General features: G+C 41.0%; 1 protein-coding gene across 2 annotated transcripts in view; it reads left to right on the top strand.

The window, feature by feature from the left end:
* Positions 1 to 16,579, top strand: part of DTNA (dystrobrevin alpha) — a 183,513-nt gene that overhangs the window by 130,234 nt on the left and 36,700 nt on the right. Inside the window, exons 11-14 of one of the 2 annotated variants that reach the window (XM_084260129.1) lie at positions 1,768 to 1,892; positions 6,470 to 6,550; positions 14,035 to 14,112; positions 14,719 to 14,811. In XM_084260129.1, the coding sequence (XP_084116255.1) occupies positions 1,768 to 1,892; positions 6,470 to 6,550; positions 14,035 to 14,112; positions 14,719 to 14,811 (377 nt within the window). The remainder of the gene's footprint in view (positions 1 to 1,767; positions 1,893 to 6,469; positions 6,551 to 14,034; positions 14,113 to 14,718; positions 14,812 to 16,579) is intronic. The other variant, XM_084260128.1, reaches the window with a different exon arrangement.

Genomic DNA, 16,579 nt, shown 5'->3' with positions numbered 1-16,579 from the left:
AGCTTATTATTATTAAAAAATTAAATTATGAGCATATTAATGACTCATACAGAACTTTGTGTGCATTTTTTAACCAAGTTTTGAAGCTTAACACTTTTAAACTATCTGTTTTTCTGTTGGTGGAGCAATCAAGGGTTAAATATGATGTTGTTTGCTCTGTGTGCCAGTAACACAAGCTGCTGCCTCCCAGCAGATCTGGGTCTGTAATTGTTTTTATGGGTCCTAATTGCTGCTTGTTGCATAGACATGAATGGCTTGAGTTTAGTCTGTGAATAGGAGAGTGCCCAATACATAACTCTGACTCCTTTCTTACTAGTAATTTGTGCTATAAAATCACTCTTTGCTGTAACCAAGGAGATGTAATTATAGGTGGGAAGCAACTGGAAAACTTGATATTTCTGCTCAGCAGAAGACAAAATGTTACTACCTGCCCAGTGGTCTCAAATGTTTCCTCGTTAGAAACAAATGTTTTGCTTCAAGCTTGAGATTGCCTTTCTGCAGTGTTCATCAGCATTTGGTCCAACCAGGTGAACGTTCTCCATAGTGCATCCATCTGTATAGAGCTCCACATGCAGGTTAAAGGTGTTCACTGGTGCAGCGAACTCAGCTGATCCGAATTCAGAGTGAAGTCACATTTACAATGAAAGAGAAGCAGCCTGAACTTTACATATTTGAGCAGGAATTCTCCAATAGAAATATTTCACTTTTGTCTTGATTACGATGACAACTTGATGTTCCTGTTAAGTTCCTGTTAAGTTCCAAAAGCTTTTTAAAGTTTTTAGCATGTAGAGTGGTGTTTCGGGGGGGAGGAGGCAGTGAGTGTAATAAGGATCCCTACCTCTGTTTCACTGGCAGAGAAGCTGAATCACAGAGAGGTGGGTTGGATTCCCTGACAGTCTCTCACACAGCCCAAAAGACATCCTATGTCTCTGAGCTGTTCCTTAGAAAAGTGTTCAACTGCAGAGTGTCCGGACAAACCCAAAAAGCAGAAAATACATCTTTTCTTTTTATTTTCTTAGACTTGCTGATAGGATTTCAGGGTGAAAAGCTTGCTTCTTATGCAGAGCCTCCTCATTGTTTGGTGACAGTGACAGTATGTCAGCCTCTTCTGGCACACTGTCACCACAATGGGGCAATTCCCACCACGCACATGTCTGAAATCTCTCATTCCCCGGTGTGGCAAGGACTGCAGCAGCCACGGGAGGTGCAAGAGGAGCTTTAGAACAGCAGCTACACAGTACGGGGTGCTGGAGCTGAGGGGGGAAATAATAGCAAGGAGAAAAAATGTGTATCAGCCTTGTACCTGGTCCACAGCTTCAGAAGAAAGCTGGGTCCCATACAGTGTATCTATATGGACAGGCATACACATATTTATTCTGCTTGGACTATAAACTGATGAGGCCAGCTCCAGTTCAGGTGGCACTAACTTTGTGCTGTCCTTCATTTGATACTACCCGGGTGCAGCATTGCAAAGAAGCTGTGGCAGCTGCATCTATCCATACAGATATACCCTGGCAAATGCATCTGTCCATATAGATACACCCCCCCTACTCTAAAAGCGCCCAAAGGTAAGAGTAATCTTTCCTGCAAACTGAGTGGTCTTTACCTTACCAGACTCTTGGGGTGGGAGGGGGCAAAGGGGATGTCAGTGATATGTATGTAAGCCTATGTAAGCCGTAGAGCTTCCTGTTGTTTTGTGCTTCCTATAGCAGAAACAGTATGCACCTTACTTGTCCAGATTACCTCTACCTTCCTTGTTCCACCCAGAAATCACCTGCTAAGAAGCTAACTAATGCACTTAGCAAGTCTTTAAGCTGTGCTTCCAGCCGTGAACCTTTGCACCCAATGTTCCCTGACCAGCCTGAAAAACCTCTAAACCTGGCTCATATTGTGTAAGTATCTGTGTGCTGTGGAGAAAGTAAGCTTTGCTGTAGGAGTTGCTTACACCCAGTGTAGATGCTATAGCTATGAACAACATGGGAGGCAGCTGTGGCATATCAAGCTCAATGCATCACAAGTGCAAATTTGATGATGATAGGGATATTTAGTATAAAAACGTTCTTCTGGCTTGATTTCACTTGAAAAGTCACTGGGATATATATGTATAACCAAATAGTGGGGCACAATGTTGGCATGTCCCTGTTCTCCCCAAGAGATACCCGTGCAGTTTCATAGAGTTTCAGCACTTTGGGATGTATTCATGCTCAGTACATTAGCTTTGTCACCTAGATGCTCTCAACTTCAGTGTAGCACAGGTATGTCTTGGCACAAGGCACCAGAGAAAACTGAAGCTCTACCAATTTTGTTGAAATCGGTGTCACAGTTCTTGCTGGCTTTAGAGGAGCTGAGGCTTCACTCAGCCCTGAAGACTACCTGCATGAACCCACATAAGAGCTGTGTCTTTAATTGTCAGATCGCTTGAAGGGAGTCTGTTATCTTTATGTTTTGATATTTGGGGAAAGGAAAATTATTTTTGATGTAGTAGTTTGTGTCAATAACTTTTTCTCTGCAGGAATCAAGAAACTCAAAGGAGGGAGAAAATGTAATTGTGCAGGGTGTGGAAATCATTACTTTGGATTTTTTTTTTTTTTTTTCTAACACGTGTCCACCATCCACAGTGGGAGTTGCTCAGATTTTCTCATTTATCAGTTTGTTACTTCTGCTTCATGGGTCCATTCAAAAAGGAAAAAAGTTGGGGTTTTTCCAGAAAAAATCAAGACACTGGTTGGAAAAATTGCAAAGAAATTAATTTGGAAAAATCATCCAAAGATACTCTTTTTAAAGCATATCTCTTGTTCTGGTATGTGTCTTAAAATCCTTCTCAAACACCTTCCCAGAGGCCCTGACTGAATTATTTCAGGCAGCAGCCATTAAAACTGCACTTGCATGCTGCATACCTGTGTCACTGGCTGCTGAAACCATCCCGGTCTGTACTCATTATTTCTGTCAGTAGTGAATGTTTGTGTGCAGCATCGTTAAGGGCAAGTGCACACTGGCCAGTGGGGGCTGTGTGGCACCAGGAAAGTTCATCTAACCTACCTGACGTTTTAGGGATAAATCACCCTGATGGTCCTCCCCCCGTGGTGACAGCAGAACTATCCCAAGGCATAAAAGAGAGAGCACTGCTCTTCAGATGCAAGGTGCCTCTGACAGATTCGGAGTGCTGAATCCCTGTTACACTCAGCTGTCAGTTAAAGCCTGTGTACCTCTTTATGGAGGTGTAATGGGAGGGTGTTGTTCTTTGGATGAAATCATCCGGAGATGGATCTGCTGCTGCACGGTACAAATGCCTGGCTCTGCTGGCGAGTCACTGATAATTTCACAGGGCAGACTTTGGCTGTCCTTAAGAGAAATGGAAAGAGACAGAGAGCGTGAAATGGGAAGAGAAGCCTCTGTTCCCTTCTGGCTGGAGGCCCTGGAAGGCCTGGGGGTATGTCTGAAGATAACGGGTAGTGAAGTCTAGGCTACTGTGAGCAGATTAAATGCATTTAAGCAAGGCAAGGAGAAGGTACTGTAATTGAGTAGGATCTGTTCCAAATCTTTGCTGTGAAATTAACACCTTCCCCTCTTCCTAACTATACAGTCGTCATTTGGAGTGATTGGATGTGAGAACAAGAGCCACCATCTATTTTGTTTTATGATAGTTTCTCTTTATTCATAGATTGAAGGCAATATAACTTGGCACAATATATTGCCTATAATGATACATGAGTGAAAAGCCTGTAAGTTTGTAGAGGTAGCTTGATCTACAGCATAATTCACATAAATTAACTGAGGGGAGAGATATGCTACAGTACCTCAATGAGAATAGCTTCTCGCTGATGTAATTTTTATTTTTAAACATAATGGAAGTTGAGAGAAACAGCTCTGGGCAGGAATCCAGGCAAAAAGGTTTTTATATGTGCGTTTAATGGATGAATTTTGGCAACAAAACAGTATCCTTTTCTTAGCTTCTAGCTTAAATGGGGACAAGTACTCTGCATTACTGTACAGCTTTTCCTTTTCATCAGTCTTCCACCTTTGAGTGGTAGCAGACAGAAAGACTGCATGGGGTTTTTTGTTTCACTGGTGCCACACAAAACTTTCAATGGAGCAAGAGACACATGTAAGACTTACCTAAAGAATCAGTTATCAAGGTGTCATTAACCCGATGGAGCAGCACCCCCCACCAAAGGAGGGGTCATTTTTCCTTTCTATACATAAGATTGGCAATTAAGAGACAACGATTTTAGAGACAACAAGTGGCATGGCCACACTGCATCAGAGAGGGATTTTTCAAATGCATTCTGCACTGGCCTGGCTTCACTTCCATCTAAACCTGTGGGAACATTATTTTTGACATTAGTGTGAAGAGGTTGGTTAGACCATCATGGAGCACTTTGGAAAATTGCTCTTAGTTAATTTGATCTATTAGTATGGGTATGTGTTACGTCATAACATGCATTTATTACCTAGCATATATCAATAGTGTAAGTTTTTCCTCCTCCCTGAGGAAAGATGAGTGAGCATCAGCTCACTTTTATCAGAATCACTTCCAGAAGTTCAGAAATAACCTCAGAAAGGTATACATTTATAGTCAATTGCTGAGTTGTCCTTTGCTTTACCATAAAGTCTGCTCTTCTTGTCTTACCACCTCACACAATAGTACATATATGTTTGAACATCCATTTGATATTCAAGCTGAACTTGAGGCACGTGATAGTGGGCACCAGCCTTTAAGAAACTTGCCTTGGGAAAGCTCAGATTAGTATAATACAGTTTTCTTCCCATAAGAATCGACAAACTAATGGTAAGCACAAAACTTTAGCAAACCCTTGGACTTGAGAGACATTTATACACACGAGTAACTCATCATATATAAGCAGATGAATCAACTTTTATGCATAGAGGCTGTCATGCTTTTTGGCACATTAGGGTCATACAGATGGAGTCTGTCCAATGCACTAAGACCATATACGTATTAAACTATTTAATTAATTATCTTTTTTCCATTTCATTTTGGCTGCAAAAGAGATACTTGGTGAGTATTTTTCTTCCTTAGTACACTTAATGGATGAAAGATCTTGTCCATAAGTACCTAGAGTGCTGCTTTGTGTGCAACACAAAGTGCTGCTTCTTAAATTCATGACTGACCAGAACTGGAGTTTTCCATGTGGGTTTGCAGGTGCAGGGTTAGGTTTAAATTATATTTTCATACAAATAAATAATATGCCAGATCCTACATCTTTATGTTCCCAGTTTTAAACTTCTTATAAGCATTGTGGTGTTTTCATGCTGAGAAATCCATTTGGACTTGCCAAAGACCACACTTATGCTTGTTTCCTAACAGTTACAAAATAAGAAAGAAACATATATTAATAGTCCACTTCTGTGCAGAATTGGCTTTCTTCATTTCTTACAAATGGTTTGGGTGACCAGTTGTCTTTCACAAGTAAAGCCCAGTGAGTATTTTGCAGATAGGTACTATATTTTGGTTTGCACATCAGCAGAATTCAGAAAGCAACACAGATCTTACGTGGAACTTATAGGGGCATTAACCAACTTGAAATCTAGGCTGAATTATATATGGCTTCAGATTCTGCTCAAATCTAAATGAAAAACTGGTGATTTTACTAACATACTTCTTTAGTTTTTCCAGTGTCTATATCTTTTGCCCAATGTTGCATAAGAAGTCCATTAAGAAGGGGAAATTTCTCCTTAATGGATACAGAAGAAAAAATTGTGCACAAAATATCTTTTAAGAGTAGACAATAAAAGAAAGCTGAGGAAATATTCCTTCTCATTTCATTTTTTAGTAAGAGCAGGAAATAAAGAATGTAGTAATAAAACCATCATTATTAATAGGTTCTTTTAAGCTATGCACTTGTTTTAAATTTTGATTTGGGGCTTTGATAAGTTGAAAATCTTTGATATTAAACCAGCTTAGTACTCTGTGTACTTTATGGGACGCTGAGGGCTGTTGGCACATGGTGGTCACTAAGTGGTTTTGGTGGCATGGAGCTCAGTGCCAGGGATAAACTCATGAAAAGCTGTATAATTTATGGGCAGTTACCATCAGCAGACCTTCATGCTGCCACAGCAAAGCTGCTACCTGTGCTTGGCCTAGCTGGCTGCAAGCAGTGAGTGCACCCTGGACTACAGCCGCTGGAAAGGAGAAATGGCATAGTGGTCATTTTGCCAAAGCAGGGGGTGGGGGGAAATCACACAATTCTGTGATTTAATAAGCTGCTTAAACTCATCTCTGAGCACAAATTAGCATTATTACCTTCCAGGACTAAGTAACTGTTTTTTTGTTAACTTCTGTTTAAAACATAGCATCTTTAATTTGGAACAATTGCTACTTAAAGCAGAAGATTCCAGTAGTAATGTTACTTTAAACTAGAAATTGATTTAATTCTCTGTAAAAGTTGTTGGTGATGAGTTTTCTTTTAGACAAATCAATGCAACTGGGTATTTTGCCTTCTTCTAGGCCCCCCCGACCTGTAACCAGCATGAACGACACACTCTTCTCCCACTCCGTTCCCTCAGGAAGTCCTTTTGCCAACAGGAGGTGAGTTTGTACCCTGTTTTCAGTTAAACCACTGTATGAGGGTGATGGAGGTTTCAGTTTTCAATCCCTCCCCACCCCAGAAAAAAGCCAACAAGACAAACAACTAAATTGACACAACCAAAATCAAACCAAAATCAGCAGACATGAGGAGAAAATGCCTTGGTTATTTTGGACTGATACCTAGATGGAGAGCTAGCTTTAGGGCACCCCAAACTCCTCACAGTGGAGCACAGAACTTCAGTTCTCATTTAGACCACTACGCCCCACTAAATGCTCACGTGCAACCTAGGCAGCCTCCCACAGGGGCTGAAAATGGGCTGTTGGTCAGAAGCCATTTTGTAGCAGCTCTGTGGGAATAGAAACTGGGACATGTCATTGCCAACTGGGAATGCCTGCATTGTACTGTAACATAGGATAGGAACAAGGAGAACATGTTTTCATACTTGGGAGATACAGCAAGACACCCTTACTCCTGTGAAACCATTCGATTTTCATTAAAGGCAACGAGAGAGAAGGAGTAGTCTTGGGATATGTTGACCCTTCAGCAGACTAACCAGAGAAGAGTGGTCAGAAACATTAATCCTAAAGAAAAGGTGCTTGCAGATGAGCATGTACATCTTGGCCCAGTATTTTGGCTCACGCAGCCAAAATACTGGTGTATCATTTGCTAGCTCTTTCATCCAGTCTGTGTAAACCTAGATTTACACATAGATGAGAAAAAAGTAAAAGTAACTTCCTGCTGTATTTGGGAAGACAAGTGCTACACCTTCCTTGGGTGCATTTAATGACTTGGTTCCTGCTGTACCTGTCAGTGCTTCAGCATTCCCAAATAAGCAAACACAATCTCTGGGCATGCATGGCTACATTTTTTAACACCAAAACCAAACCTGGGGTGTACCACGCTGCAGTGTCAAAGTAAAGAGGTTTTACTACTTCTTTCACTTACAAGCTTTTGTTACCAGGAGCTATGAACTCAGCATTATCTTAGTGCAAGTAGCTGCTGGGTGTGACTGAGATGCTTTTTGGCAGCCAGTCCCAAAGTAGCCCCAAGACCAGATCTGCCTGTGCAGACAGTGAGACCGCAAATGCAAATTAATTCCCGTTATTGGCATATATGGAATTGTATATGCCAGGGCAAGGCAGGATAATCTATTTTTGGCCTCTACAGAAGGGGTCATTAAGAACAATGCTCTTTAGGATAGTAACTGTTACTTCTGTTTATCCCCAAGAAGTCCCTGTGTTTATTCAACAGAAGTATGGTTTGCCATTTAGACCTTCAGTAATAATCACAGCACTATCTACTGTGCTGCTTGTTTCTCTTTACATGTGGAAAATTCCTGATTATTTTACTTTTGTGTCCTTCAGTAATTCAACTGACTGTCTCTTAACTATCAGGATTAAACCTAAGTAATTCCTGAGCTTTTAGAATTAGAACTCCTTGATGGAGAATACCCTGAAGGCAGAAAACAATAAACTCCTCCCAACATTAGGTATCCAGGCTTCCTTGTAAGTGGATAGTGTTACATCCTTATACATCAAAAACTCTCCATGCTGCAGCAGTCAGTTCTGGCTTTTTTAGAGTTAACATTTATGTAATCTAAAGTAATTGCATTGCTTGTATACTAAAAGTTTGTAACTTTTGTTTCATTGACCTAGCAAGACTGTAAGTGTTTGACCATTTCTTTTAATTGTTAGTATCATCTCTTTAAAATTTTATTTCTATCTTTTTATGCAAAAGAAAAAGCACACCCTACAAACTGTCACATCAGTATCTGTTCTGAATGGTTGCAAATTGCATTTATTGTGATGAAGCCGCTCTGAACGCACTGCTCTCTGTGTATATTTTTGGGGGTATTAACAAGGTTTCGTTGTTTGAATCATTCAGGTTACTTGGGGGTATAAATGCAGCCAGTCCTGTGGCTGATGAGCATTCTCTTATAAAGCTGTATGTAAATCAGCTTCACAACAACTCACGGTCAGTATGAGAGCACTAACCCACTAATCGCCGTAGCTCTGTAGCTCCTGCACTAAATCATTAGTGATTCTGTTAAACTACTAAAGACAGTCTTTAAGGAAGGCTCTGGTGGGCTCGAGGGTTTCTGCAGCTCTAATTAGTCTTTTGAATAGACTTCCTGCTGGCTGTGGGCTTTGCCAACTTCTCTTGCTTCTGCACGGCACAAACCTTTCACTTCACCCTTTCATGTGGGATTAATATTATCTAGAGGAAGTTGGAAACATCGTTTTTGCAAACTGAAAAAAAAAAAATACACCTTCATGGTTTCATTGTCAGTGTGTGACTTGCCTGTTGCGTTCTGGACCAAAGAGCGGAAGAGGCTGGCATGAGAGCCTGGAAACAAACCCAGGCCTCGCAGCCGGCCTCCTCTTCCTCTTCCATGGCTCTCGCTGCTGGTGGTTACTGATGTGCAGTTAGCGCTGCTTGCCAATAGCCTTCCCCACACCCCTTGGCTTAGCTTTTCAAAATGGCCACAGAAAAGGCAGATTTAAAGCTATTGAAGACTTCCCATTTGCGCAGTGAGTGTTGGATTTGGACCCGTGCCTCCGGTTGCTGCACCCTTTTTCCAGCACTCTCTCTCATCTTAGTGACCTTAAGGAAGAGCCTATTTCTGCATAAAAGAAACCTGCAGCTGGATAAGAACAGTTTGCCCATTTATTTTTTTTACACTGGAGTGTAATGACCTTTCTTTTTTTCTTTTTTGATTAATCCATGAGCATTAGCTATAATTCAGTAAGAAAGTACTGAGACCAAGGTACTTCTCTGCTAAATACCAAGTTCTTCAATCTGTATTAGACTAATAACCCTACCTTCATTTGTTCTTTTAGGTTTTACTATTATTATTGCACTGGGAAAATCAGGCCTCATTACTGGAACTTCATCCTCTCATACATCACAAAGACAGACTGGCAGCTTTGTTTGCCATTGTACTGATTTTATATTAAATGCTCTGTGATTCATATTATAAGAAACTCAGGGTAAAATTTCTACCTGAACATAATCAATGCTAAAAGTTCTGCTGGCTGTGTTTTCACTGCAGACGACTTAGGGCTACTTTAATTTGTGTTGCAGTCTAGTCCAGAGGTTTCAGATAGCTTTAAAGAAAGTTTCTTTTGTGTAATTAGAATGCTTATGTGAAGGAGAATTGGCACTGACTGTCATTTGTAGCATTCCCGTGGTATTTATTTCAGCTAGTTGTGTTCACATAAAAACATTACCATTTGCAACCAGTTTCCTCCCTGTAGCAGGAAATGCTGAATTCAGCATACCAAGTCATTCCGCTGCTGGAAATGGATACGGTATCATACGTTCAGCACAACATCGTCTTCATTTCTGGCTTCATGGGTGAAAAAGGGAAATGAACTGGGAGGATCTTGTTAGAGGAAAGAGCATTGATAAGTAGTAAATACAATGACAGATTGTGGGGACCAGCTGAAAGGCGATTGAACATTCTTTGAAGTTTAATTGCGTCTGAGGCACTGATTTTGGATGGGTATCCAATTATGCTGAGGCTCAAAGGAGGTCAGAGTCAGGCTTTCCCTGAGGTGCTTCTTAGATTCTTCAAGCCAGTTCAGAATCAAAATCCCTTTAAAATTTCTCTGCTTGTTTTGCTTCATTTGAGACACCATGTCCAGAACAGAGCTTTCATGAGGAGGTATAAAAATTACAAGCACCTTGTTTCTAAATACATACAGCATGCAAATTGATAGCAATATGAGTACAGCTCAAGAACTACTTTAAAGCACTGGGATTTTTTATTTCTTCTTTTCTAATACACAATCTTCTCCTGAACACCAGATCACAGTCATTTGCTGCAGTGACAGCTAATACGTCATTAAACCCAAAAGTCCTGTAATTTTTTACGGTAGCTAATATTCAGGTTTTAATCTCACACTTGTTTTTGTGATCCCTGATTGCCAAGAGGGCAGCAGAACAAAGGAATATTGCTTCAGAGTAGGTGATGCCCTTGAAACACACTGAATTGGGTATGGTATGTCAAAACATGTCAACTGAGAGCATTGTAGAAACTTCTGTAGGGTCAAGAAGAATAACTCTATACCCTGAATTAATGTTTTCTTCCTTATTTGGATCCTTTTGTTCCCCAGCTCCAGTCTGTCAGTGCTGCCTTGAAGTACAGAGCTACCATAGTAATGGACACAGCCTCTTCCTCTTTCTTAATAAACATCTTATTTAAGCTATTGAATTATAGGGCTGTGGTGGGATAAGATGTAACGGAATGTGTTTTCTTGCTTTTTTTCTCAGCCCCTCCTCACATCCAATACATTTAATTCTTCTAAAGATGCAATAAACTGGAATAGATGAAGTGGCACGTTCTGATGAGGTTGAAATTACTTGGGAATTCAGTGGTGGATAGAAAGAGTGCACTGTGGTACCAAATGCCCATAGCTAAGGAGAAATTGAGTCTTATTTAATGCTGAGTCCAGGTAGCTGGTGCCTTTTTTGAATTCCATATAAAAACTAAGAAGAATTGCTGGGCATAGAAAGAGATTAAGCCAAATTTCTGGGCAACAGCAAACTTGGGAGCAAAATACACTGGTTGCTGCTTGTTGTCCATGTTTCTGTCTCTAAGGATTGTGGTAGAATTGGACTGCATGTTGCAGTTCAAGTTTCAGAACAAGAGGAGAATCTTCCTTATTTCATCTGCAGTATTCTACTTGCTAAAGGAAGGGTTTCTATGCCAGGTAGACACTAAAGAGGGTGTAACATTTACACCAATGTTGTTGTGTCTACATCTTCACAGACATCTGCTCAGAATTGGAGATTTTGTCTCTTAATCTGGATGGGGAAGTATTCTTTGGCATCCTACAAAAGGTTTCATTTTAACAAGGATATATCTTTAAAATATATATTGCAGTTCATAGGACCCAGTGAAACTCACTGTGGCCAAAACAATCTCTGAACTATTAGCTGTATTTTGGGGAACATGTGGAGGATGTAGGATGATGTGGGAGAACAAGGACCTTCTTCCAAATGAAGGGAAGTGGAAGGCAGGAACGAGGACAAAGTTTGAAGGAATTGTACAAGAGACAAGGTAACCTTGGTATCCAAAGATACTGGAATTATGAAAGAATTAGTAAGCACCTGGAGGATAATAAACCATTGAGAAATAACCAGCATGATTTTGTCAAGAACAAATTATGTCAAGCCAAACTAATTTATTTCATTGACAGGGTAACTGGTCCAGTGGGTAAAAAAGAAGCAGCAGTTACAGTACAGGTTGACCTTAAAAGGACTTTTGACATAGTCCCAGATGACACAGAAGTACCCAAAGGAAATATAGACATGGGGAAATTAGTACAAGAGCAACATTGAAACCCAGTAATTACATTTTCAAAACTTTGCTGTCATTCTAGGAGGAGGACATATCAGCTGGGATTCTTGAAGGCTATCCTAAGTCAAACACACTGTGCACTATTTCTTGTAATGACCTAGTGGGAGCAATAGAGTGTATGCAATTTCTAGGTGGTACAAAGGTTGAAATAGTTATGGGAAGGAGTGCTTGGAGAGCAGTTTCTAAATTAAAAAATGAGCTCAGTTGCAATGGTAGTAATTGATGTCCAAATGATCTGAAATCAGTTAGAGGAAACTCAGTAATTATACTTGAAAAGTGCTGTGGCAAGGAAGCAAATAATCACATAAAAAATGGACCGTAATTGGATGGACAGGAATATTTTAACAGAGGACCCAGCAGTTGCAGTGAACCACAAACTAATTGAAGTCAGCAATACGATTGTTAGATTGCATCTGACCCTGGGGCATCATGTGGGACGCTATTACAGCTCATTCCCTGGAGGAGGAGACGTCTGCCTGGAGGTTTGCACCCGGTGTAGGGCAACAGCACAGGGACAAATATGCAAACCAGCATGACAGAGTCCAGAGGAGACACACAAACATCAGAAAAGCTTAGAAAACATAACTCATAAGCAGAGGTTGGAAGGTACAGGTTTGCTTAATTAACTAAAAAAGAAATGGGCACTGATAGACTTGATAGTTGCTCAATGAACAAGGTTTGCTTGCCTGTCACTCCACCCCAACAACGTTACTTCTGGAGCATAGGCGAGGAGAACTTATGGATGGTTGGGTCAGACTGCACCGTGAGAAAGCAAAGCACAGAATCTGCCCCAGGGTCTTTGGTCTCCCATCATGGCAATGTATTTACCTTTACTTTAAGAATGGAGTGCTGCATTTTTGTCTGAAATGGCACACCATGTGCTCCTTGAATGCATTCTCCTTCTGTGACTGGGAAGAAAACATGGGTGGGGAAAAGAGCCTTCTAGATGGCATGGAGCATGCTTATCTGCGTGGATATCGCTTCAGTGGAAGCGTGGTATGCATAAGTAGCATGCTGATGGGCATGGAAATGTGAAGCAAGTATTTCTTCTTGCTCTGCAGTACTTTGTTTCATTCAGCTCTCTTCCAGATTGATTATAAACCAACAGGGCTTGGGTTTGGAGGACACGCTTTGGTGTACCTCCTTTTCAGAACCCCTGCCAACCTTGACCTCTCAGACAGAGGGGAATGGCACACACCTCATCTTCCTGAATTCCTTCTTTGTCCTGGTAGTAAAGCTTCTGATCTTCAGTCCATCAGAACCCCCCTCCACTCAGATTTATCATACATCACATTTGTGTAGTATCACCTGCCTCTGTACCACACACACACACAGATGCACGGGTGCATGCATGCTCACACACCGGCCTTTCGACCACAGGCATTTACAGGATCAGCAGCCAAAACAAAATATAAAGGTGGATAATTTTCAGAAAGAAGAAAGTAAAATATATTTTTCTTTTGCTTTGTTGTTTTTTAAGCCAAAAGTGCTGCAGCATGAAGGAAAAACTAGTATTTCAATCTCTACATTTTCAGCTGGTGATATTAACATGGATATTTTAGCACTGGGAAAGGTGCAGTTACTGCAATCCATTGAACATTGTAATTAGGGAAAAAAATGGGTTTGATGAACCATATGTATTTTTTTTAAATCAACAGAAGAAGAGTACTTCTGAAAATTAAACTGGTGTATCCCATCACTGAATCTAAATAAGCACATTTCCCTAGATTATTGAAGCTATCTTATGGCAAATGTGGAGGAAAGCAATTTAGCTGTTATGGTGAAGCTTTCCCAGCTTGAAAGCTGCATTTAAGATGATGTTTATCTCAGACTCCACCTGGAAACTACACAAGCTGTCAGCTCTCCATTTGTGAGAGAAGCACATTTTGTCTGTCTTTTCTGTAGTGAAGGCTTTATAGTTGCCTTTTGGAGAACAGGGGGGAAGACTCTTAATTCCTGACTTGGCATTTCCTGAAGTTTTCTAAAATTTCTTTAAAGCTTTTTCTGTTATTTTTGTTCAGTCCAGGACACTTGAATAGTTTCTCTGAACTCTGTTCTCTAATGAATTTCAAGCATCGCTGTTCGCCCTCTTCTTAGCTTTCCTGTCTTATTAACTAGCTCTCCTTCCAAGAGTACTGAAGTAGAGCAGAGCAAACTGCTGGCTAGGGCTGCTCCAGCTTTCTTGAAAGGCAAAGGGTAAGTTAAAGAGAGAGTATGTTCGTAGCTTGCACTAACCCAGCTAAACCAAAACCTTTTCCTCTATTCCTCCTGTTTCTAATGTGTTCTACAAACATCTTTCTGAAGAAAATTGTGATAACCAACTAACCCAGTGAGCTAAGTAGGGCATGCTTAAATATATTTATGTACACCTAGGTGCCTGAGCTCTTGATCAGACACTTCTGAGCAAATCTAACTTGTTAATCATGTGTGTAACGTGTATTTAATGTCTATATACAGTACATAGTGCGCTAAAACGAAGAGTGCTGCCCTCACAGTCTGCTGTAATAAATGGTACTGTACAGCTCCAGTCCCTGGCCTGATGGGCCATCTCACTGATTGCTGAGGCTGGCTCTATAACTGAGTGGGATTCTTCTATCCTAAGTCATTAAATGCTTAACATACAAATTGCAGTAATAACAAAATAGTTTCTGCGCTTTTTTTGTTTAGTTCTGTTTTTCCTAAGAACACTTAAGTATTCATTCCTAAATTCCCATTTCACAATCTCACTTGCTCCTGCTTTCTCTGTTTATTTCCCTCTGTCTGTCCGGACTGCACCCCTCTCTCCCCCCGACCCCCTTCCAGGTTACAGTACAGCCTCGATGTTGCAGACAGGCTGGCCGATGAACATGTACTCATCGGGTTGTATGTCAACATGCTGCAGAGCAACCCCGCACGGTTAGTGCAGGTTTGGCACCTTTGGGGAACCCAGGAAAGGGATGTTGGTCGCCCAAATGCTCTCACTGTTTCCTCCTGGATACAAGCAGCTTTTTATGAGCACTAACCTAAAGGGAATTCAGATGAACACGGGGTATGTCCTCCCAGAGTTGGTGGATTGTGGCAATTGCTGTTGTTCTCTCATAAGCGATGTGAAGTAGCAAGGTGTTGCAGATAACAGCTTAATGAAGAATGGCTCTACAGACTGATTTGGAATGCCATGCTTTAGTCAGTGCAGGACTTGGTGATAGTGCAGAAATCTTCCTACAAAGAGTCTACATTTTCAAGGTAATAACTTCGGGGGTGATATATAATTTGTAGCCTCACCCTGACTTGAAAGTAAGGAATGGTAACAGAATGTAAATAATGATGATAATAATAACAGAATTTGGCTTATTAACCTAGTGAAGGAAGGAGTTCCTTTTCATTTTGACATATGTCGGGCATTGTTTGTAAATCTGCCTGATTTCTGCACTGTTTGAATCTTGCATGTAAATTTTCCTTAACCATCCAGACTCAAGTATGACAGGTTTTTAAATGGGTCTCTTGAACACAGTCCACTGTTTCTGCTGGAGTGAATATGGAGGTTTGGCTCCTGAACCCACCTGCTGTTCTAGCACTTGCAGAGGGTGGCATTGCATCAGGCTACTCCAGGGAGCAGGACCACTGGCTCTGGATTGCCCCTCCAAGTACCACAAAGCTCAGCCTTTGCAGCCCTGTACTGGCAAGGTGATGAGCAGTGCAGTATATGGCCCTAGAAAAGGCACTGAACAGAAAACTGTAAAGTTGTTCTAACTATGCTCATGAGGTTTCTTATGCTCATAATTCCAATTCCTTCGATTCCCCATCCTGCCATTGCAGAATATTTTCCAGGTTAGGAGAAACTCTCCAGTTACACTTATATGTAGAGAAGGCAATAAGCAACTTCCTTTGGGAGGGTGAATGCAATGGCTCTCTGCAGCCTTACAAAATTCCCTTCTGTGCATAGCTCCAACTGAAAATGGGGGTCATTTGCCATGCCTGATAGAAAAAAATTGCCCTTCATTTTTCTGAACCTGCTTCTCTACTCTGTACTCCACTGGAATGTGTCAGTGGGGTGAAAATAAAAGGCAAACTAGTTTTTAGTGAGGCAAATGAAACCCATTGCTTCAAAACGAAAATGTTTTGAAGGGGGAATTTCATTCCTGGAGAAGCACTTCCAGAAAGCAGGCTTACTGAGCAGTATTTGCACAGTGGCTGTGAAAACAAGCTGTTGGGGGAACATGTGTAGACCAGTCATTACCCACCCTTGATTGAGGACAGGAGCACACTACCACTTGGCCTTGTTTGACAGGGAGAAGGAAATGTGTCCCTGTCTACCATGAGTAACTTGACTGATACAGTTGTTCAAGAGGCCAGCAAAGGCTGGACATGGTCTAGAGCAATTTTTGATGCTAGGCTGGTTCACCAGGCACTGCATTTTGGATGCCATGTCTGTGATTCATTTAGCTTTAGTGAGGACCACCCATTAGATACACCTGTGAGTGCTTATCCTCTTCGTCTTCTAAATTTTCTCATGTATATTCCAACCTGTTCCTCCAAACTTTTAGGCCAAGTCATAGTGCATTTGTATCCAAATACATAGAAATTACATGCCGTAACATCCTTCAAATTTAATTTTAAGGGATGAATGGAGAGTGACTGATAATGGCCTTAATTGTTTAAATAACTGATGCAGAGCGTAGTGCAT

Source organism: Gallinula chloropus (assembly GCF_964237585.1).
Source record: "Gallinula chloropus genome assembly, chromosome: 2".
Lineage (NCBI taxonomy): Eukaryota > Metazoa > Chordata > Aves > Gruiformes > Rallidae > Gallinula > Gallinula chloropus.
The sequence above is the reverse complement of the archived record's forward strand: the minus strand, read 5'-3'. Positions and strand labels throughout refer to the sequence as shown.